The 25,168-nt window shown below is 27.1% G+C and overlaps 2 protein-coding genes and 1 non-coding gene across 4 annotated transcripts; 2 read left to right on the top strand and 1 right to left on the bottom strand.

Moving 5' to 3' along the window:
* Nucleotides 1-741: 741 nt before the first annotated feature.
* On the top strand, nt 742-3,880 carry LOC113850147 (probable phytol kinase 3, chloroplastic). Its single transcript, XM_027480535.1, has 6 exons — nt 742-1,125; nt 2,238-2,305; nt 2,384-2,515; nt 2,736-2,851; nt 3,051-3,165; nt 3,442-3,880. The coding sequence occupies exons 1-6, from the start codon at nt 808-810 to the stop codon at nt 3,617-3,619; spliced, it is 927 nt and encodes a 308-aa protein (XP_027336336.1). The 5' UTR covers nt 742-807; the 3' UTR covers nt 3,620-3,880.
* Nucleotides 3,881-12,754: 8,874 nt separating this feature from the next.
* Nucleotides 12,755-17,122, top strand: LOC113849926 (ataxin-7-like protein 3). Of its 2 annotated transcripts, none has more exons than XM_027480177.1 (4): nt 12,755-12,924; nt 14,036-14,102; nt 15,848-16,159; nt 16,744-17,122. In XM_027480177.1, the coding sequence occupies exons 2-4, from the start codon at nt 14,061-14,063 to the stop codon at nt 16,957-16,959; spliced, it is 570 nt and encodes a 189-aa protein (XP_027335978.1). In that variant the 5' UTR covers nt 12,755-12,924; nt 14,036-14,060; the 3' UTR covers nt 16,960-17,122. The 2 variants fall into 2 exon arrangements, with proteins under 2 accessions (XP_027335978.1, XP_027335979.1); XM_027480178.1 differs by having other exon boundaries at nt 15,558-16,159.
* Nucleotides 17,123-17,213: 91 nt separating this feature from the next.
* Nucleotides 17,214-17,286, bottom strand: TRNAE-CUC. Its single transcript has one exon. It is a non-coding gene; the product is annotated as a tRNA-Glu (tRNA).
* Nucleotides 17,287-25,168: the final 7,882 nt, after the last annotated feature.

Genomic DNA, 25,168 nt, shown 5'->3' with positions numbered 1-25,168 from the left:
GAATTCATGGGTCCGCACCACGTCACTTATAATTTGTTAAAGACTTAATGCAACACGTCATTTTAAGAATGACCGGTTCAATTATGAACGCTAAGGTAAGTTATTTTAATTTTTTACAAAGTCTAAATTTTAAAAATTATACAACTCTCTACAATTTTAAAAACTCAAATGATATTTTTAGATGGATCTAACGGTGTAAAAGTGCCCTCGCTCCATTGACTATGTGTAGGACCACGACACCAAATCTTAATCCCAGACAAGTGTCCCTCAAAATTAAGTCACATAATATTTTTAAAACCAATAATTAATGAATTCAGAGCTGTATTTTTAAAAATGCACGTCAATTTTATAGTTTTTAATAAATAATTTAAAAAGTGTTAAAAATATATTATTAATATTTTTTTATTAAATTTAATTTTAATATATAAATTAAAAATATATATATTTTTCATACACAATATAAATTTAAAATTTTTTATACTTGATTTAAATTTTTTATTTAATTTATAATAATGGATAATTAATGTAAAAAATTTTAAACTTATATTAACGTAAAAAAAAATTAAAATATACTATAAATATGATTTTATATATTAATTACTATAAAAGTTAATTTTTATTTATGATAATTTATAAAATTTTTGAAATATTATTATATTTAAATTAAATTCATAATTAATTAAGCAGACAAGAATCTCTCTGAAAACAAAGTCACACACTCTGGCTGCACCTTCCTTTGTGATGGGAGGTTGGATAATCAAAATCAAATGGGAGGATGCGAGTTGACGAAGAATCGCTGAGATCATCATGTTTCATGGTTCCAACATGATAACTAGGATCAGGTTTGACTCTGTTTCTTATGTTTCTGTCCCTATTCTTCTCACACCCACCATTAGACCCACTTTCCATTCTTCTGCTTCTGCCCCATTTTTCACCAAACTCAAACCCACTTCACTCTTCGCTTCTTCTTACTCCTTCTTCTCCGCCACTACCCCACCACGATCCACCATGCTTCACCACGACCCTCTTGTCTCCGACATCTATGCCACTGCTCTTTCTGTCGTCGTTGCCTTGTCCTCCCTTAGATTGTGGCAAGAAACTGCTAAACGAGGCCTCTTTGACCAGGTGTGTTAGTGAGTTACTTCTCTGCTTTTTTTCCTTCCTGATTCTTGAAAATTTGTGTTTTTGGTTCTGGGGTGGGGTTAAGTTGAAGGATAATCGTGTTGGGGTGTGGAATTTTGTGCCAATTTAGTGCGTGACAACTATGGGGGCTTGTTGGAAATGCCTATTTTCTTGTAATTTGTTGTTCACGGATGTATTGGAACTATGGCAAGATAAAAGCATTGTCTAGTAAAGTATTTTTCATGCTTTTGGAACGTGAGAATTTAATTTATTGCTGTGTTTTATCACTTCAATATAATAACTACAATAACTCTATTTTTTTAATTTTATTTGTGAATGCTTAACTCAGTTTGAAGTTAACAAAACCTTTTATTGTTTAAGGAATGTCATTTCAAAATGAGGAGGGCTCGGAACTTGGTTTGAAATTTACTCCAAACTACAACAGAATCAGTGAAAATTGTTAAATTAGAAGTGAGACTTTCATGATTTTTAATAAATGATAGCTAATAATAATAAGTTTCTTAGAGAATATATTACTAGTATTACTCATTTAAAATAGAATAAAGCTTAAATATAGTTCTGTAAGTAATTTTAGTTCTACAGGTATTTTTAGTATTTTTTTTCATCAAAATTAGAGTTTTACTTATGTAACCTGCCATTTAAGCTCATATCGAGGTGAAATTCTAATGTTAAAACAGAAACAGATGTACTTCACCACGGCCAAGCTTAGACAAGAGAAAATTATGAATTTCCTATTAATATCATGGAAAGGGCTACTCCTTTCATCAGGCTTTTTCGTGTTGGCACTCATGCACTTTCAGAAAGATTGTTAGAGCTTGTGGAAATAGTGTTATTATCAGTATCACCATCATACTAATTTCTGAAGAAAAACTCTTATTTGCTATCTTGCTGACTCTCTTTAATACTGATGTCTATCATTTTAGAAGTAAAAAGTCGTGCATTATATTGGTTACTTTTCGTTGTGCTTTGCTATCTTTTATAGATGGTCACAGGTTTTTGTAGTTTGTCATTTAATAGATGCTGAATTGCTGTTCTTCTAATAATTATCTTCTTCACATCTTCAGAATTCTCATAAACTATTTTTCTATGTTTAGAAATTAAATAGGAAACTTGTACATATAACCATTGGGCTGTTATTCATGCTCTGCTGGCCACTTTTCAGGTAATTGTATAATTTATGAATTATGAGCCTGTTCAAAGTTCAGTTATCATTTCCATGACCTTTCTTCAACTATTACAGTACAGACAATAGGGCTTCATTCTTTGCTGCTCTCATTCCGGGAGTCAATATAATTCGTATGCTTGTTACTGGACTTGGAATATGGAAAGATGAGGCCACAGTGAAATCAATGAGCAGATTTGGAGATTACAGGTTGCAATATTGTCCATGTGAATTCGGTATTTCTTGTATGATGTATGGTTTATAAAACAGGTTTGTGATGGTATAAATTACCAGCCAGGCTAAACATTTGCGCTGTGAGATGTCCTTGAGAATAAAAACAAACATTTTATTTGAATTTCCATTGATTGGTAATTGATCATTTGTCGTTACATTATTTCTTCATTTGTTCTCTGTTTTTCTACTGCACCAGGGAACTTCTTAAAGGACCACTGTATTATGCCACGACTATTACTTTGGCATCCATAATATACTGGAGAACTTCACCTATTTCCATTGCTGCAATATGTAATCTGTGTGCTGGAGATGGTAATGTTGCCACAGCCAATTTTACTGAAATTAGGCTATATATTAGATTCACTAGTAGTTCCTTTAAAAGTACTAGAATTAGAAAAGAAAAAACAAAATAAAAAGATCACCTCTACATCACTGTCAAGAGCAGAGAAGCCTTATCCTTTATTCCCTAGAATGACTGGCTCTGATTCTTATTTTTAATATGCTGTTTCAGGCATCGCTGACATTGTTGGAAGGCGATTTGGTGGTAAAAAGATACCTTACAACCAAAACAAGTCTTACGCTGGTTCAATTGCAATGGCATTAGCTGGATTCTTAGCTTCTGTTGGGTAACCTTCTAAGGACTTCTGTTGCTTTATTAGAGTGTCTAGATTCATGTTTAAATGGTCATGGATTCACGTTTACTTCAATGTTATTAGTTTTAACTTCTAAATTGAATATATGTTTATAAGTTTTTCAATGTGTTTTCATTGGAAATTCTTGATAACCATGTTTTAATATAAAAACTACAACTTGTAACATTGGAATAGGTCCACATTTGAGTGGAATGCCAATCTGAACATGCCATAAATCTATGGTCCTATTAACAATTAGTGTTTTGACAGGTATATGTGGTATTTTTCCTCATTTGGATTTATTGAGGGAAGCTGGAACTTGGTTCTACGTTTTCTAATTGTGTCCACTGTCTCAGCACTTGTGGAGTCCCTTCCTATCAGCACAGCGCTTGATGACAACCTAACAGTTCCCCTCACTTCCATATTGGTGGGAAGTATCGTTTTCTGAGATTAAGCATATTGTTGTAAAACAAATCAGCAAATTTTAGGAATTGGTTCTTTACATCTTTCATTCTGGTTAGAATGTTTATTCTATTTCTATACATTAAGTAGCCTATGTTGTTTAACAGATAAAACACATTGGTTCTTGTAGTGTATCTTCACCATCAATACTATAAGACAATTTTAACTCTTATGTATGTTATATACATGAATGCTTACAATTCTGGTTCACAACCCAGCTATGGATATATCGGATTATAACCGCGATATGATTATTGTTTTGATGTTTCTTTCTTAGAAAATGTGAAATTTTAACCAGGATTAGCTCAACCTTTGTCAATACTGTTTGAGGATTGTTACTGAAACTTGAGAGTTAAGACATTGTGAATAGCAATGTATTTCAACATACACCTTTTAGGAAATAGCAACTGTCTTTGGTTTGATTTTATGTTTCGATTCCCATTTTATATGTTTACAATGTGAAAATTTTGCAATTGTCAGTGAAAAGTATCAACTGAAAAAGGAAAACAAGATAATAAATTTTGTAAGACTAATCATATTTAGTTTGCCTAATTTACCAAATATATATTTTGTAATAAATAAATAAATATATATATATATATATATATATATATATATAGAGAGAGAGAGAGAGAGAGAGAGAGAGAGAGAGAGAGAATTTTAAAAAATAAATATTAAAACAAAAGCTGAATCAAACAGTGTGTTAAAGGAACTTGTCCTACGGAGGGTCCTCATAAAAGACACGTGAGAATTATCGACTCTCGTAGACTGGAATATTCACTCTTCTCTAAGGCCAACTAAGGGCCCATTTGTTTGGATATTTTATGAAAAAAGCTTAGAAGATCACTTTTTTCTTCATAAAACCACTAGCCTCCTTCACCTCGTATCATCATCTCGAAATCTTAATACCAAAACCTACAACAACCATCAAGCAAAACTCTACCCAAGCAAATGGAAAAGCAACCTCTATTCCAAATGAACCATAACACTTAAATCATCACAAAGCAAACACATCCACTTATTATGTTGGTAAAGGTAGGACAAATTTCATATGCATTTCCATTATTAGCATTAGAAATGTTACTTAATGTGTAGGGTCCAAAATGATAATTGCAGCTTTAGAAACCTTGGTATCAGTTTCTGTCTATGCTCTATAAAAAAAACTTCTAAAATATTGGAGAAATATCGGCAATAAACTTTCTCTAACATACCTTTTATTGACTAAAATTTATTTAAAAATTAAAAATATATGAAAGAAAAACATTAATTTAGAAATAAAAGACAATGAAACTTAATATCTGTAATTTTCAATAAATGTTAGTGAGACTTGTATAATATTTATAGTTTTTAATAAATTTTAGTTAGCAGTAGATATAATAATGTGTTGCTAACATTTTTCAATATTAAAATAACCAACTTTAATGTTTCAGGACCAAAATGTTTTTTTAGTTGTATTTTTATTGTTGCTTCAGACACTACACTTTAATCTTGCAAATGGAGCACTTTACAGGCACAAATAGATAAAAAGGCTGAGCTGCTTCCCTTTCCACCACTTTATAATTCACTTTCAATACACTGTTATTGGACTTCGATTTGATTTAGCTGGTGTACTTATTAAATCAAAACTGTTTGATGAAGATCAAACGGTTTAAATTCTAAAATTGATGAAAGGAAACAAATAAATTTGAATCGTTTGATCTTCATCCATCGAATGTGATTTCATAATTACTAGCACCAAATATCTTCCTCCACTCTTCATACATGACGAGGAGGGATAGTAAGAGCTTTTTGCTTCTCGGGTTTGACAATTTATAATTAAATGTTTATTTAATAAATTATTATAATGTAAAAAATTATGTAACAAATTTGATTATAAATTATTTTTAAAAAAAAATATTTTGATAAAACATTAAAAAATTTATTAAAATAAGCTTTTAAAAGTTATAAGTAATTTTCATTTTTGTTGTAAATGTTTCATTTCTTATCTCCATTGAACTTTATGGAATGTTATATTTGTTTATTTTTTAAAATCTCTAAAAAAATTAAAATGAATATGTGCTTTTAATATTTAGGTATGTTTTACTTTGGTCAGTGTCGTTTAATTAAGCGTTTTATCTTTATTATTTTTTTATAGTAATTAATTTTTCATATCCACTTTTTTATATTTTTTTCTTTTTAAAAAAAAATATATATAACCTCTTCTTCTGGCGAAATCACACCCCATTTCTATTCTCCATTTGATGAGGTATGAACAAAGTATTTTGGTTTTTTATATTTGTTTCTTTCACTAGTACAAATAGTCCAGCGTGCAAGTGCAACAATGGTTCCGCAGAGAAAAATCAACATATCGATCTAAAGTTTCATATCTAAAACAAGCAAGAAGACAAGTATATCTATAAAATAGACAGGTTCAGTAGGCTTTAAGGAACAAGAATACTATGTATAACAGATAACTGATTAACAGAGTTAACGACCCAGCTACAAATCTAGGTTTCCACAAGGACTAAAATGTAAATATACCAAGGATGTTGATATGATTCAACTTGCTGCATGTGTGTATACCATAAGGTGTAGTATGACATTGACATGCAAAACAGGAAGAGTACACCACCACAAGTTAATTACCAATATGACCAACAATACGAACTTTCTTCTACCTGTATATCAAACTTAATTACACTAATAATGTGGTAAAGAGAAGTTTAAAATGAGAAAGTAAATATTTATTAATTGTTGATTTAAAATTGATTTTGTTTGTAAAATATTTTAATTTAAATCAACAATAATAAATAATTCTCAACTTTTTCACTTTATACTCCAGCTTACGAGAAACTAAATCAAACTATATCAACATGGAATTTGAAGCACTTATCTTGCTCTAATATCTATTGTTGCATGGAGAATTGGCATAGTGTAACATCTTCTTTTCTTCTTCTTCTGAACCAGCTTTGTGAAGGGGTGTTATTCTGGCCTGAAATGGAGTCTTCATCAGTTTCTGAGTCACGAGAACGCCTAGCACGGTTCTTGAGACACGGAATCATGAGGATGAACGCCAACATAAGAAAGAAGACGATGATAAAACCAAGAAGCAAGATCTTTCCATGTAGGGCAAAGTGCTTGTCGTCTGAGAATTGAACCTCATCTTGTTGTTGAGGACTGAAAGAAGTGTAAGGAGACATAGCAATGGACTAAAAAGAAAGCAAATAATGATGATAATAATAATTAAGGCTTATATTATCTTCATATGTATCTTCTATGTCAAGTTTTTGGAAAGCAAGTATGAAACATTGACTCTTTCAAAATGCACGAAATGGTCGCACTTGTTTGGCTTTGCAACAAACCTTCTTATTCACTCTTAATTTCCTCTGGCTATTGTTTTTCCTTCTTTTCTTTCTTTGTTGGTATGTCATTCCTATGAACAATGCTTTCCTTGATTTTTTGTATTTTTCTTCTTTGCTTGATGATTGGGAATATTTTAAGGGTACGACTACAGTGCTTGCAGCCTAGTTCGGCTGAACCAGGTGGCCCATTTGTTGTTTTCACTTTTTTATGTTTAAAATATTTTAGAAAAATTATGCAGTGATACTCATTTTTTGGGTGTAAACTGTGTAAAAAAAAGAAAGAAATCTCATAGTTAGAGTTTTTTTTTTTTTTTACTTTGTTGTGTCTGCCCCTTATCATAAACATTTTTCTATGCGAAGATAAAACAGTTTTTAGTGTATTCATTAAACTTGTTTTTTGAACACGATACACTACTTAAATTTACCCTGCTAATTATTATTATTATTATTAATATGAGGTTCTCAAATAAAACAATATCTAAAATGATTATTCACAAATCGAAATTAATAATTATAATTTAAAAAATTATAAAAGATCTAAAAAACATGTAATTTGTTTGTCTTTGATCTAGGGTATGGCTATAGGTATAATTATAAAACTAATTCCTTTAAAAAGGAAGTAGTAGTTACTCTTTAATAAATTATTTTATTATTGGATTAAAAATACTGAATGTATATATTTTTCATTTTTAATATATAAAATGTTTAATATTTCATTTAATAATTTATACTTTTTAAATATGTACTAAAAAATAAACAAACAAGGTGTATATAAATAGATAGTTGATTCAAATAGTGTATGTTAAATTTAAGTATTGTATATGCAAATAATTTTTGCTAAAAAATATAACTCCTTCAAGCTGTGAATGTTGTTATCTCAAATAAGATAGTCACATGTAAAATATATTCATTATTAGATAGAAAAAAAAAGGCATATGTATGTTTTAATTTAATTTAAACAACATTAAAATTTAAATTACTGGAAATAATTAGGAGACTATTATACCTGAAGGAGTAATTTTATATTCGAATCTTGAAAATATAATTACATTAAATTTGATAGACAAAAGTTTGACGTACGAGTATAATAATCCAATCTAACTTTACTCGAATAAGATGAGCCTAATCCAAAACTTTCCATAATCAAATATCAGTTGCAAACAAACAAACAACGTTTCTTTTGGATCATTCAATTGGTCTGATTTCTACTCCAAACTCACATTAGTATTTTTCCTTATGCATTTATATGTAGGGCCATATATTTACTGCATAGCGACAAATAATAAAACAAAGCTGTCCAAATTATCGTCTTCTTTTCCTATTTTCTATACAAATAATGTTTTGGTCTCTGCATTGTACATGTTCAAAAGATGAAATACTTTATCTACTTAATTACTTCAAACTTGCATTTCCAATACTTTAATCCTTTACAGGGTTTGACGTATTATTCATTTTCATTATTTGAAATGAAATGCTAAAATAATATAAATATTACATTGATACATTCATGGAAACCAAATGAATGTTAACTATAATTTTGAAATACTATATATATATATGTATGCTCGCGAGATAAGGAAGGACCACTAAAGGATACCTATTGTTCATACATTTACAATCACAAGTGCTTTCACGTTGGATTTTTTTGTTGAAGCAATGTTGAGTTACAAACTTAGTTGGCAATAAAAATTTTAATTTTTTAGGATTGAGTTTTACCACGTACAAATAGTAAATTCGTAGCAAAAAAATTATTAATTTTAATAATTTTAATATAGTAAATATTTTTTTATTTCTTAATTTCAGTTTTAAAAATTAAGATTTACAAAATCTATTGACAATATCTAGTTAATGACTGACCGATCTACACACCATTTAATAAAACAGGAAAAAAAATTGTAACCATACAGAAAAATGTAAAAAAGGTACTAATTAATTTGAAGGTGTGCTGGGTACAGTAATTTAGGCATATTCGATAAAAATAAAAAAAAACACTTTGAATTATTTTTTATCTCACTAACTGGTTGATTAACCTGCTTCTGAAATTAATCATGGTTTAACTTTCGAGAGAGACGGTCAAATTTATAATTTTAGACATTGTTTAGAGCTAATTTTTAACGAAGAAGAAAGGAAAGAAAAAGATATATTTAATGGTAATTTTTATTTTAAATATAAAGAAAATATTTTATAATTTTTATTTAAAATTCTTCAAAACTTTTATTTTTAAATTTTTTAAATTATAACGACATTTTCATAAATAGCACTATAACAAAATCTTCTAACTATATATCGCGCACCTAATATTACAAATAATATCAAGGACGGGGTTAAAGTAAGATGGGCACACAGTCACTGTAGAAAAAGTTATTATAGTCAATTTTGTTAATTTTAACTCCTATATTTGAATTCAAATAATTTTTTAAAATTATTTTTATTAAAATAAATTTTGATTAAACTTAAAATATAAAATTATAACAAATAATTTTTAAACAAAAATTTATTAGTTTTGTATATTTAAATTTTGTCGTTGAAGTTAATAAAATTATTAATTTTTTAATGTAAATACGATTTTGACTTTTTATAAAGTACAATTTTTTAAAAAAAACTAGTGATTCATTTTACAATACATTTTATAATTTTTATGAAATATTTATTCTTATTGAATAAAGTTGATGAATACTTAAATTAAAATTAATAAAGAGTAAATTTTGATAGTGAGATTAGGTTGACTGATATCAAATAAAATAAAATTGTTATATCCTAAACATGAAAAAATAATGAGCTTTTATTAAAATATAGAAGTGTTTAGTATAATTTATATTTTAAGATATAATAAATTTTTAATAAAAAATTATTCATTTTATTAATATATTTTATCAAAAAATTTAATATCCCTTTAATATAATTTTTTAAATAAAATTTATCGTTTATTAATTTGTTTGGTTTGACCCCTTTATCTTATCAATTTTGTTTGAGGCTGGAGTTTACCCACCGCATGTACTCAGATTAATGATGATCACAATAACTATGACGAAGATTGGCGTTTACCTTTGCTTCGCCTCCTTCTTCAAACCCTTGCCTCTCACACTATGCTTTTATCCAACATCATCACAATCTTCACCAATCAAAATCACTTGTTATTTAATCTATACAAAATAAATAAATTTTTCTTTATAAATTAAATAATTCATTTTTAAATTTTTTTAAAAATATAAATAATTTTTAACTTATAAGATAAGTTTTATCTATTTTTTATATTATTTTTTTGAGGTCAAAAACCGAATCTTACCTGCTTTAAATTTAAATCAGGGAATTCGAATATAAAAAATATACCAAAATTAAACAAAACCAAACCCATGCTTATGTTGTTTGATATATCTTATATATGAAAATAGGAATCACTTTTATAATTTAAGAATATTTTCACAGCTGTTTAAGTAGTAAGTACATGTTTAGTCTTTTATCTAAGTGTTTTCCTTATAATCTATTTGGGAAAACATAAAAAACATAAAATCCAAATTTAAACAAATCGAAAGACGTGCTTATTAGATTATTGCTTAGTTTATATAAACATAAAATGTTCCCACGGTTTTCTTAATTATGAAGTAGTTGCTTTTCCATAGTGAAAATGAAATAGATAAAAAAATGACAAATAATTACTTCGCCACTAAGTTGAAGGAAGGAAAATGTCCATCCAATTCAATTTATTACGTACATGTAAATATAAATAATATATATATATATATATATATATCTATATATATATCTATATATATTTAATATGATTAAGATAACTCCATGCATATATTCGTTAACTATATTTATAAAAGAGATTTTAATTGAAAATATCGAGGCACACATTTTGCTTAATAACAAAATATTTCACATTTTCCATATACATAAAAGAAAATAAAACACAATAAGATAGAAAAATATTATTCAAAGAATTCATAGCAGAGAAAATAAAACATAAGGGTCATCAATAACTTTCCACAATTGTGACGCGAATTAACCCTTGTTCTATGCAATTAATGGGTTACTGGTTTGATAAAGGTCAAGGAAACTTTCTGATTTAAAAATATTTATATTAAAAATGAAATTTTAGAAAGAATTACGAAAACATTAACAACTCTTTAATAAAACTAGTCAACTTCAAAAAATTCAATTTACTTTTTCATTCAAAATTTCATAATTTATTATATATTATTTTTAAATTAGCCTTTTTATATGAATAAAATTTAAAAAAATAATTTTTTTAAATATTTACTTTTTTTAGTGAGAAATTTTTAAGTTTATTCTCCTTTTTCTAGCATGATCATACTCAAGTTAACATAAAATATATTTATGTGAAAATAAAACATTAATCATTCAAAACTGATATAACTTATAGTATTTAACGTGTTTAAGTTTAGTATAATAGATCGTATTTAAATTTAATACAACGGTACTTAAATTAACATTATCATGCTCATTTAAAAATAAAACTTAAGTCACTTAAGAGTTAAAAATAGTATAATATAATGTGCGTATTCAAAGTTTATCATTATCATGTTCAAACTTTTAAATCTTAATTTTTAAAGAGGTCATAACATTTTGCAACTCCATTTGCTAAGTCATATTTTATAAAGTTATTCTTTTTTAGAATTTAAGACTAAACGTAAGAACATGCTAAACTAAACATGTATATGTTAAGTTATTAGTATAATCATTCTCAAATTTATTATGGATAATTGATATATAAATTATAATTTGTTTCACTCTAATATGTATTAAGTAAATTAGGACATATTTTGATTTTTTTAAAAGTAAGACATTTAAAAAAAAATTATTTAAAAAAGCTCAAAAGTTAAACCACTTTTAAAAAGAGTAATCAGATTGGTTCAAAAATGCAATTTTTATAATTAATATTTAAACACGTGACACGTCTGATTTGATTTATGTCAATCTTATTCATGCAAATACTCCCACGGTAGATCAAAATATATAACTGTATGTGTTGATATAAATATTTTTTTATTTAAAGTAATTCTACTCAAACAAAATTAATTTAATATTAAAGATCAAAATGATATTATTATTTTAAATATGTTCTATAATTTAATAAACCATAATAAATTATTAGTATAATTTTAACGATTAAATTGATTTGATGATTTAGTGCATGGTTTAAATAAGTAATGCAACTTTCTAAACTCAAATTTAAAGATATAATCATGATTTAAAATTTATGTTAGTATATTTAACAATTTCATAGCATGATAAATTTAATTTTTAATCTTAAATGTGATACAGTGTAATAAATTGTCATTTCAAACTAAAAAAATGATATTAAATTTTATTATAAATTTGTTTTTATATAAATTTTTAAACATAAAACATTTTACACTAAATTCATTTTAAACAAAACTAATTATATGAAACAGTTTTTTTTTTAACGATATGTAAAAAAAAATTTAAATTTTTATTTAATTACTACATTTAAAACGTGTTTAAGTAATTATTTATTTAATATTTTTTAAGACGATGACTTATATTATAAATTTAACCATAAATTTATTAAAATAAGTTAAAATAATTTATTTTGATAAATTATATAAAAATTTATAAATTACATTTACAAGTTATTTATAATTTTTTAAATCATGTCTTTAATATTATAAAGTTTTTAAATTCAGTAATATTAGGTACTTTTTAATATACATTTATTATATATAAATTTTGATTGTTTTCTGTATGCATGCAAAAAAAATCATATATAAAATCAAATTCATACAAACACAAATATACTCAATTTTTATTTCTAAGCCTAAGATTTTAGCTTTTTTTGGAAATTGTAGCCCCAAACCCAGTTGGGTGTGAATCAGAATCACCGTCAGAACTTCTCCTCTCGACGATTCTCAGTGATCTCTCTCCCAACTATCACAAAGGTTCCAACTTTTCTTCTTCTGCAACTGTAAGCTCTTTTCTTTCCTCTCTGTGTTCGAGTTTGCCTCTTTCTTTTCCTGTTTCTATGTTGTTTTAGAAACCTTAACCATTTCCCCGTAACGGGTTTCTGTTAATTCATTTAATGTATCATTGCACTCTTAATTTGTGGACTCTTTGGTGATTGGTGCCAGTTTATCCTTAGCATGAGGCTAATTGTTTTCCTTTTCTTTTTTTATGATCAGTTTTATTTTGTGGTTGATTAGTGTAATTTTTGCCACCAAGTAAAGTACTAAGGGCCAATTTGTGATTTTAAATGTTTAAGATTGTGTGTGTGTGTGTGTGTGTGTGTGTGTTGGGTTGAGCAAGAAATCAGAGAAATTGCAAAAATGTGAATGATATGTTCTTATAATGTATTTACTGTTAATGTGGATCTGATAGATTGCAAAATATTGTTCCGTGAATGAATATTTATATGAAACTGGAAATGGATAGGTCATCCTAACTCTACATAATCAAAGGGGAAAGATAATGTACAGAACTTGGCTGAGAATTGAGACAAACAATATGTATATGATGAATATGTTTTGTGGTTATGTTTAAACTATATTTTCTTGTCAATGTTGACTGTTGAGGTAAATGTTGCTCCACCATCTGTCGTGTGTGTATAGAGACATTAGACGCTTAGCAAAAAATGGTGATAGAGTTTTAGGATGATCTTCTTATTGCAAATTTAGGTATTAATTGTGAAATGCTTGATCCAAATTAGTTGGAGTCCTCATTGTTGTTTCTCTTTTTGTTTTTAAAGCAATTCTGTTTTCTTAATTCCATCATGATTCTTATTTTCTTAGAGCCTGCAGTTGAACTTTACGTGATGAAATTTATGTGTTGTATGGACATCCCATGCCTTCTTAAGCATATACATACAATGTCTTAGTATCTTAGAGACTCTTTAATGATGCCTTGGTATATTTTGAAAGTCCAAAATCAAATTAACTCTTCACAATAGTTGCAGGTCATGCATATATCAATATTTTTTTCCTTTTGTTACTATGTTTGGTCCCTTTGTTGTTGTCTTATTTATGCTCACATAAAGCTTTTGCGGTTGTTTCTGACTTTCACCAATAATGGGTGTAAATTAGGATCCAAAACGCTTGGTCAAGACACATGTCTGTTCCGAATGAGGAAAACTTGTCATCACATTCCCAGGTGTGCTCTTCAATTCTGGATAGACATGCTTTTATGAGAGTAGCAATTATTAAATAATATATTTTAATGCAATTTGTAAAGCATTTCACCCTTCAACCAACTTTTGCTGAAATCATGCGTCGGTGGAAGGTTATAAAATTGGGATTCAAAGTGTGAATCAAAATGCTTATTTTCTGCATCACAAATCTAGCCGTATGATTCATGATCAATAGTTAAAAATACCATGTATAACAAAGTAATATAAAAGCACAAATTCATGATCAATAATTAAAAAGCATAAATATGATAACATTTTAACATATAGAAAGATCTGTATATTAGGATTTTGAATATAAAAATAGTTCACTATATAGCTAAAGAAGTGTCTTATACACTTAAAAATAACACAGCACAAAGACAGCAAAAAAGTAGATAAATACCAGGATAAGACAGGGAAATTAGGAGAAATAATAGAGCAATAGAAAGTAGGCAGCACAAAATTTGTGCAGAGACAGTCAGCAATCAGCAGCAAAATGTGGAGAAGCGGCTGACCAGTCAAAAGCAATGAAATAGTATGAGAAGCAGGGGATACAGATTTTTTGCTGTGTGGGGTAACTGGTAAGAGGTAGAAGGTGGAGAAATTGAAAAACAAGTTTCCTTTTGTTTAATATTTGGTCTTGGTATCCATGGAGGGTAAGAATCAGCTGTTTCCCTCTCAAACTGCAAGTAGAAATACTAAAACAAAGGTAATTTTTTCATGGTTCTTCCACACCATGTTGCACAACCTGACCTGTTTTCTTGAGTGACTTGTGAGCACAAAGAATAGTGCAATTCATGTTGGAACTGCGATTCATGTGAGTCAAGTGCGATCCCTGCGATACACAACGTGATTCAACTCCATTTCTGATTTGCATCGCTGGGAGACTTGTACCAAATTGCACGTATCATATCATGAATCATATGTACTATCTACACTGCTTGGGCACATTTAATCTGTCAGTTTAAATTCTCCTGAGACTCAATCCTGAGTTAAGTTCTGGGATTGCACTGATGGTTTTAATTTAGGCTTTCCCTTTTGGAAGAAAATATTAATTGAACAGCATTTTGTCTTTCATTACTATTTGTGATCATTGTTCTTTTCCTGTTCTTTTTTCCCTTTTTTTAAATTAACTGCTGAAAAGACATTGAAACATAACATACCTAAAGATGGTACCTTCTCTCATGTGGCTATGATCAACAGTGAGGAGAAAGATTAAGATCGATAATGGAGGAAAAGAATAAAATTTCTGTGGCTGCAAACTATATTTGGTTAAATCTCCATTTATAAAGTTTAATATAATGCTGAATATATTTTGATAATTATCAAATATGTTAAGTTGTTTAAGCCTTACATCATCAGCGGAATCAACTTTCTACTGTTTCTGAGCTTATCCTTTGCATAGACTGTTGGCACAATTAAACACTCTGTACCTGCAGTGATCCTAGTTTCGGTGGACTTTCTACTGTCACTGTTTGGTCAGAGTCCTTGAGAAATATGAAAATCCATGACTCAGTAGAGTTGCTATGTTTTGAAATTTAACATCAGTGGGTATCATCACTCAGTTGCTTTTGGTTTCATCTCTTTGGTGAAACAAAGACGGTGCAGCACTGCAGTGATGTATAAAGTGGAAAGTCTATCTTGAACAGCCAACCTTTATATCTGCTAGCATATCTTTCTGCCATATGTACTTTTGATGGCCTTTTGCTTCCGTTGGGATGTTTTGCAGATTTCATCTCATGTGTTCTTGGATCTCCTGGACTCCATCATTGTTGATGTGGCATCAGAGTGTCACAGAGTAGCAAGGCTTGGGCTTGATTCTAATTTGGAAGAAGAAGATGAAGAACTGAAGTTATCAGCCCAAGCCAGGGTTCAGGTGGCCGATCCTAGTAATAGTAATGAAGCAAACGGGAAGTATGTGGTCGACATATTTGGACAAACTCATCCCCCTGTTGCAAATGAAATATTTGAGTGCATGAATTGCAATCGATCTATCATGGCTGGGAGATTTGCTCCTCATCTGGAGAAGTGCATGGGGAAGGTTATTCTTTTATCCTCTAATATTTTACATTTCTCAATAAAATATTTTCTCATTATTACTTTTCTATGCCCATAACATTAGTCGCATATCATATATTCATAACATCTTGTGAGTTGTGGATAATACTAGTAGAAGCACCAATTAGGAGAGTGAATTAGATGGAGGGTAGCCTTTTGACTCAAGATCAAGAGTGACTGCAAAAAACTATACGAAAATCCAATTACGAAGGATTTAGAGGTCAATGATTTGTCTATGGACATGAATACCATGATTCATAATAAAATACTAATGTCAACCCCACATAGTAGGAAAATTTTTTGGTGTTTGTTGTTGATGATTGAGAATTCAGTGAAAATATTTTGCTTAATCCAATCCTCGCCTCATGCATGAATTTAAGATGTGGTTTAGCGTAATTTTGATTAGTTTCCAAACACATTTTTGAATTCGTGTATTTTTTCCACCTTAATGCAAAAGATACATTGTGTAGCATATATCAAACGCACGTATTTGACTGATCTGACAGAGTTCTAAATATGCAACAACAACAACAACTAAGCATTATCCACTACATCTTTTTTCCTCAGGGTAGGAAGGCGCGTCTGAAAGTAACAAGAAGTAGCACAGCCTCACAGAACCGGTATTCACGAAGCAGTCCTGGTTCTACATATTCCCCATATTCAAATTACTCTACCAGTAGCAATAGCAACAGCAATAGCAATAACAATAGCATGAACCGGTTGGCAAATGGAACATCCACTTTTGCAGGTGAGGAGCACTCCAATGGGACACCTGACCCTTGATGCGGTGGCTGGCATGCACGCACAGCTTGGACTTGTTTTTCTGGAACATAGCAAAATCATGTGTTTGAAAGTAAAAATGTTTCGAACATTTTGGACCTCACAGTTAACCATTGCCTTGTACACACATCCATGATGTTATTTAAGCTTTTTATAAAATAACTTTGCCTTGTACACTGAGCTCCATTGATTATAAAATAGCTTTTTTCTCTCAGAATACTGCGTATAGTGTGGAGGGTTCAAAAGTAAAAAATTACTTCCGTTGCCGGGACTCGAACCCGGGTCTTTCGGGTGAGAGCCGAATATCCTAACCAGCTAGACTACAACGGATTGTTATGCTAACAATCATTATATTAATTAAATAAATGAATGAAAAAAGAGATAATAAAAATAAATATTGCTTAAAAATATTAAGCATCCTATTATATTATTTTAATATATTTTTGTTATAAAAATAATTTACTATTTTAAATACTTAAAATAAAAATAGAATAAAATTACAGCCTGTCTTCCCTAGTTTTCATGTCTGTTGGCTGTTGAGGAGGGAGAACCTTTTTACTGCAAAAAAGGTGTAAATTGGGTCAATTCTAACTATTTTTGTGGCTATACAGCATTACTCCGAAAATATTAAAACATTAAATTTCTTTTAAAACTATTTTAACATAATTCTATAACTATAAATAGTATGTATAAAAATATTATGAATTTTATATAAACAAAGATATTTGTGAAAATTTTAAAAATTTATATAAGATAATATTTTTTTATAAATATAAGCACAGATATTTACAGTAAATTTAAAAATTTTATATAAGGTGATAGAAAAAAGTAAGTAATAATTATTATCTCTCTAAATTTATAACAAAATTAACAAAAAATAATAATATAAAAATTAAATCATTACAATAAAAAATAAAGTGTAATTCACATGTTATTTTTTATATAATTTTAATCTTGAAAAGTATTAATTGCAAAATTTGAAAGAGAGTACTTCCACTCAATATTTCATCAGATAAAATAGGTAACCTAATATTGATTTATTCCACTCAATTATATTATTCTTTCCGTGAATATAAATATAACTTTTTAAGAGAAACCAAAGTATTGTTAGAATGTATCCCTTGTTTGCTTAGCACCATTTCTAAAAATATTAAGGCACATCGTGTAGGTTGCTTAGCAAATATGTAGGCCCAATAAATCTAAGCCCATTTGAGCACTAACTAACATATGATACAAACAATATGCCTGTAACCATAAAACAAAATAAGAACCAATTAGCATTGACCAAAAATAAAAAAAGAGTAACATGCAAGCCCAATATTTGAAGAGGTGACCCATTTCCGACTTTGGTAAGGAAAAAGCAAACAAGCATCAAAATTAAGAAAAATGTGATATACATAGAGTGCATTGTATTTTCTTTTTTAACAGAACTTTCATCATGAAATGAAGTTTTAATGACTGATTCAATTTTTTAAAAACCATTAAAACGATTCATTAATAAAAAAAAATTAAAACAATTTACATTTATTTTTTGCAGTCTAGTTTGATTTTATATTTTTATATTTAAAATTAAATTAAACCAAATTGAATCAGAAATGTACCAAATTTATATTAATTTTTATATTTTATTCTAATTGATAAAATGTTACTTGTTTACTAACAAAAAAAATAGCATGTATTAAAATATAATAAAATAAAAATAATCAATCTAATTCAAACTAAAAAAACAGTTTAAATTGATTTAATTTTGATATTGTTCTTAAATCAATCTAAATGTAATCGTAATTTTTTAATGATTGAATTAAATAATGTTTTTATTTCAAATTTAGTCTAAATCAAATTACAAACCCTCCTAAATAGAATAAAATGATTCCATTTATTATTTTACCCACAACTCAAAACAATATTAAGTTATTGACTCTCTTTTTTATGGTGTGATAATTTCTGTACTTTAAGTCTCTATGCTTTTAAATATTCACAAAATCTAACTTCATCAAAAAAACAAATAAATCGAAAGTTGAATATCTTTGATTAGTCATTTCATTTAACTTTAATATATATTTTTAATACATTTTTATGTGTGTGTATATATATATATATATATATATATATATATATATATTCTTCTTTTTTTACCTTCAATATTATAACAATGATCTTCAGTCTTCATTTGCCTCTTTCTTTAATCTTTAAAATAAAAATAAAAGTTCAAAATTAACTAAAAAAAGTAAAACTATATTTAGACAAAAGAAATATTTTTTTATCAAATAAAAATGATTTTTTTTAATAAAACAATATACATAAACATGTCTTTTCTTGCTATTTTACACATATTACCAACTTTAACAATTTTTATACTTTACTCAATATTTTAATTCAATAAACTAGCTCGCTGCAGCTTTTAATTTATAGCTAATACATATAAATTAAAATTAGCCATTCAACTTTTAACTAACTTATCAATTATTTTTGTCAAACATAATCATAATAAGTGACAAGCATACCTGAATTTTATGTTTTTACATATTTTATGCCTAAACTTTTTACTTATCACTTTAACACCATTAATTAATTATCTGTAGCTTCCCAACTTCTTATTCACTTATAATTTTACTCTAATTTAACTTGATTTAATTAAACACATATTAAAAGTAACAAAAATATGAAAAGTCATAGAACCAAAAAGTAACACGTGTCAAATATCATATCATGGGTTTAAAAGAAATGAAGAAAAGAAATTAAATTGAATTTGATGGGGTGTATAATTGTCCAAGCATCAATGATAAAATATATCATCATATCACAGAGAGGTATAATTGGGATGGCCAGGGTTACCAAAAATGGTAGTGACAATTATAGGTCCATTTTCAGTCTCATTCTCATCAACTTTCTTTCTTAAAGAATGAGTCAGGTCATTTTAGGTTCATGCAACACAAAAGATACAAAGTGTGACCACTTAGATTGAAATTTTGGGGGACTATCCTTCATGAAGAGATTACCCTCTTCTATGGATTGGTTGCAATCTCTACGAATGGAAATATGACGTGTTGCCATGGATCACCATTATCAAATGTTCTGCATTAATGATTAATGATTAATGATGGAGATACATTTGTCCAGAGGAGATGAATTTAGGATTATGCTAAGAAAATGTACCACAGAGACCAATAGCTATATCATGATTCTAAGAGTGTTAACGGGTTGAGTTGGATTGGATTGAATTTATTTTTATTTAAAAAATAATCTAAATTGATTAAAATGTCATGGGCCATTAGGTTTAGTTGATTTTGCACTTTTTTACTTCTCTAACTCTATCCAAACCATACTATAGTAATTTTTTTAAGTGCATAAATAAAAAATCGATTAAAGACAAATCACAAATCAGTCATCTAAAAAGAAAATAACCATATATATGTACACACTTTAATGACATCTATTTTATGTCATCACTTCAATACAACTAAAATAAAAAATAAAAATAAAAATAAGGATGACAACAAATTAGAAACACACAAATTAATGGACGAAAATTAAAATATTTTTTAGAGTTTTCACTAAAACTAAAAGAATAGAAGTGGTGTCAACATTAATTTTTAATTAATTTATTATAGAGTAGGGTAATTGACTTGAGTTTATTCATTATTGACTTCAAGTTTATTAAGGATGACTATAGCAAACAGGTTGATTAACGATATTATTATTCTTTTACATTTTAGCATATAATTTTTTGATAATTTCAATGTATATTAATATCAATAACATTAATGTTTATTATTAATATTTGTCAATTATAACTTAAGAATTTAATCTTTATGTTTATTAATGACGTAACTAACAATGTAAATATAAATTTGAAAATATAAGTAAAAGTTTGTGTTTATTAATAGTGTAGGTAAAAGTTTCAACAAAAGCTTGAAAATATAAATATGAATTTATTTTTGTCATCTTCAATTTATATTATTTTACTAGAACTTATCTTTAAAATATTATATTTTAAATTGATTTTATGTTTATTTTAAAAATAGTTAATGTAATTTTTTTTCAAATTTTCACTTTTATAATCAAACTTTTTAATAACTCATATAAAAAATATCTTTTACATAAATTATTTAGCAACTAATATAAAATTTTTTACAATTTTAATTTTTAAATCATAAATTTTGAAGGATATAACTTTTAGCACATAATTTTAAATTTATGTAAAATATACATATATTTTATTTAACATTTTGAGATTTATTCAACTCAAAAACTTAAAGAGAGTTTGAACATATTTTTTTTTTCTAAAATTTCAGTTTTTCTATTTTTTATTTTTTTATTTTTTAATTTCTACCTCAGTTTAATTTGATAAATGATATTAAAAATTTCTTGTTATTATTAAGAATTTATTAACTAATGTAAAACTATGTTGTAGAAAACCTTTTTTATACTAACGGTAATTGCATAATTGTATTTTTAACATGACACCTTGAGTGAGTGATTAATTTCAAGATTAGCATAATTGAACTAAGTTTAAATTATTTTAGGAGCTTAGAATTATAACTATGTACCCTATTAATGAGTCAATTGAATAATTCAGCCTTTTTTTTACAAGTTCCTCTTACATACATTTCACATAGGTTTTTATTAAAATTTATACTAAAAGTATATTAATTTTTTTAATTGCACATGACAGTGGTAATTATAACTTAGTGTATTCTTTTGTGATTGTTTATTTTCACATTTATTTTCTTAATCTTGAAATAACAACGTAATTTAACCCTATTGTCATTTCACCTGAAGAGACACTTTTATGATTTTTTTCTTCTCATTTTTTAACTTGTAAATGTGATGTGAGAAAAAAAAAAGTATATAAATATAATAAAAATACAGTGTAACTGTTAAAAAATGCTGGTATAAATAATCAAACTATTTCACGAAACGATATGAACGTTAGAGAAATATTTTACCTATATATATAATATAGAAAAGATGCTTTTTAACACTTTATTTTTCTTCTACATTTTTAATTTACACCTTAAAAAATAAAAAGAAATCAGTGACATAATCCTAAATCCTAACTCATTCATTATGATTATGTTCATTTTACTTGCTCAAATGGATTCAGAGGAAAAGTTTGATAAGATGAAGATGAATTTGGTGAACCAGATGTGCACGTGGTTAAGTTGTTTGACTTATGATAAGGGCAAGATTATAACAGGCATACTGAGAGAAACAACAAATTGTGACATGCTTTGTTTTTCCTGTGAAAGAACTTCCATTCTCATGTTGGAGACAACATCTGAGAGATAAAGCAAAATGGGTCGCTTCCATTAATGATGTCAAGTTCTGCTAGCAATTAATGGACAACAAGCAAACGGTTACAAAATCATGTATATGTTATAAAGCATCCAAAATGCTTTCTCTTTTAATATAGCTTCCAAAACGCAGATAAAAACCTTTGTTTCCTCAAAACCTCGCTATCAAATATCAATTCAGCTAGCTCAAGTTTTCAATATCTGAAACTTAGGTAATTGTCATCATCTAATATATTCGATTGGATTGTTAAGTTCTGGGCAGCGACGTATGCCTAAACATCATATAAGGAAGTATAGACAAATTAAATTAATTAATAGCGTGTGTTTCTGTTGTACTTTTGTTGGACACTTCAAATGTTCTCAAATGTATTTTATATTTTTTATGCTGATTAATATAAATGAAATCAGATAAATTATAACATTTTATTTATAATCATTTATGTTTGTTTTTAGAATATTAGTTGTCCTCTCATAGAATTTAAATTGTATTTTTATATTAACTATATACTAATTTATATTTTGCGTATATATATTATAACCCTGCATGCATGTAATGCATGATAATTAATTTAAAAAAATTATTATATTTTTGCATTTTATGTTATATTTTATCTATATATAACTCGTCTTATATCCAAACATTTAGCAACAGGAGAATTTTGAGGAAAGAAAATCTAGCTAGCTCAAAATGCCAGCCTACTAATCAATCTATCATTTGTTATTGTCTTCTTTTTTGGGTTCGTGAATATCCTATTAGAGAATTTGAGTTAATATACATTATCAACTCATGATCACAAGAGAACAAAAATATTGCTAGCTTCAAGTAACTTAAGAAACCAAAGGTTCTGGTATGGAATAGGATGGTTTTGTATGTATCTGATGACTATAAATCGAACCAATAATTGCTCATTCATGCAAGCAAACATCATATTGTATGCCCTTCATAGAAAAATAAAATAAAATAAAAGGGATCTTTTGTATAGATGTTTTTGCATTTGATAAACGAGTAAGAAGTTAAAGACGTGATTTGTATTAGATGTCTTTTTGCTTTTCCGACTCAGTGGTCGTAGGCTTTACAAAATCAATTTTTTTAATTTATATAATATTATATATGATAAAAATATATAATATTTAATAAGATTAATATATAATATTAGCTTTATACTTTTTAATAAAAATGTATTATATATTAATTATTATCATGTGTAATATTACACAAATTAAAAGAATCGATACGTGATTTCTTATTTAGTTGCACAGTTTCACATGCATTATATTCAAACATGAGATAAGTAATTAAAAGAAAATTAAGATTAAATAAAATTCCACATGATACTTTTTCTTATATATATTACAAAAATATGAACTTTTATCGCCAAATATCAATACATTTTAATATTAATCGATTGTTGCACCCTAGGTTTGACATCTGTAGTTTATGCAGTTGAATTTTAGTTCTTTTAAAATGAAAAATATATAAAAATAAGAAAGTATTTATTGTTAATTTAAATTTAAATATTTTATAAAAACAAAATTTTTAAATTTACATTTTTTATTTTAATTTTATATATCTTTTTGCTTAGAAGAATCAGATTCACCGACAGTTATATGCAGTTATCAGACGTTCACCTATCAACTGATTGAACCTATCATCATACTTTCACAAATATACAAGTCTTAGTTTATAAATATATATAGTATCTGACTATATATATCAGTAGAAAAACGAAAGTGAAGTATAATCCAACGTATAAAAAAGGGGGCTTAAAAGATAGATAATATTTTGTATTTCATGATATGATGTATGGACAACTTTTCTTTTATATTGCTCTATCCTTTCCTTTATATCTACCACAAGTGTGCATCAGATCGAGAATAACAATCACCAGCGAAAAAAGATAGTAAAAAGTGAGAGCCAATACAATTGTGTTGAAGGAAATCATGCGAAAAGATCTAGATAAGCGTGAAAGTGATTGAAATCTTTGTTAGATTATCTATTTTTGGACACCACTGTCATTAAAGCAGCAAAATGCCAACCCTCTTTAAGCTCCTTATATGTATATATACAAGATTTTTATTTTAAAAATAATTAATATTACATTAAATGACTAAGATTAAAATTATAGTGCAGTAAATTTTTTAGAATCTCGATCCCTCCTTATTTACTTCCCTCGCTCCCAATCACGGAATTGGTATATCATATGTTCATTTCTTTTACATATATAATAGTATGATACTTTTTGTAAAGCTATTGTAGAACAACTATATAATCAGCTATTGTAAAGCTATTTTTCATAAACAAATTGTCTTGTTTTCATAATTTTATCATAAGTCTTTAATAACTAAATTTAACCTCAAAATTTTAAGATATATAACATGATCACATAATGAGACTCTAATTGAATTAAATTAAATCATTTAAGACATTTGATGATTTTAATAAAAAGAAGATATAACATGATAATTTAAATTTTGTTTTATTACTTTTTGTGTAATGTCATTTATTTTATTATCTCAATATATATTAAATACAAGATAGGATAAGAATTTATCCTTTTCCTATCATATTTTATCTTTATTTTTTTTTTCTTATTATATTCATCAAATAATCTGTAAAGTTTAGAGCTATTGAAAACTTAATTATTCATGTTTGACTTATTTATTTAAATAAACGAATTTAAGTTTTAACTTAACTGTATTAACATTTTTAGTATTTGAATTTAACTCATTAATTTATATATGAATTGTTTTTTATTGATTTTTTATTTGAATAAAAGTATTTATTAATTTTATATTTAACAAGAAATTTTCATGTTAAAAAGTCAAAAAAATTATACAAACAATTTTTTCATATAAATAATTTAAGATTAAAGATAAAATATTTTATGATAAAAATAATATATTTTTAAAGAAAA

The sequence above is a fragment of the Abrus precatorius genome, unplaced genomic scaffold, assembly GCF_003935025.1.
Source record: "Abrus precatorius isolate BTA unplaced genomic scaffold, Abrus_2018 Scaffold9, whole genome shotgun sequence".
In the NCBI taxonomy this organism is placed as follows: domain Eukaryota; kingdom Viridiplantae; phylum Streptophyta; class Magnoliopsida; order Fabales; family Fabaceae; genus Abrus; species Abrus precatorius.
This window is presented reverse-complemented; position numbering and strand designations above follow the sequence as displayed.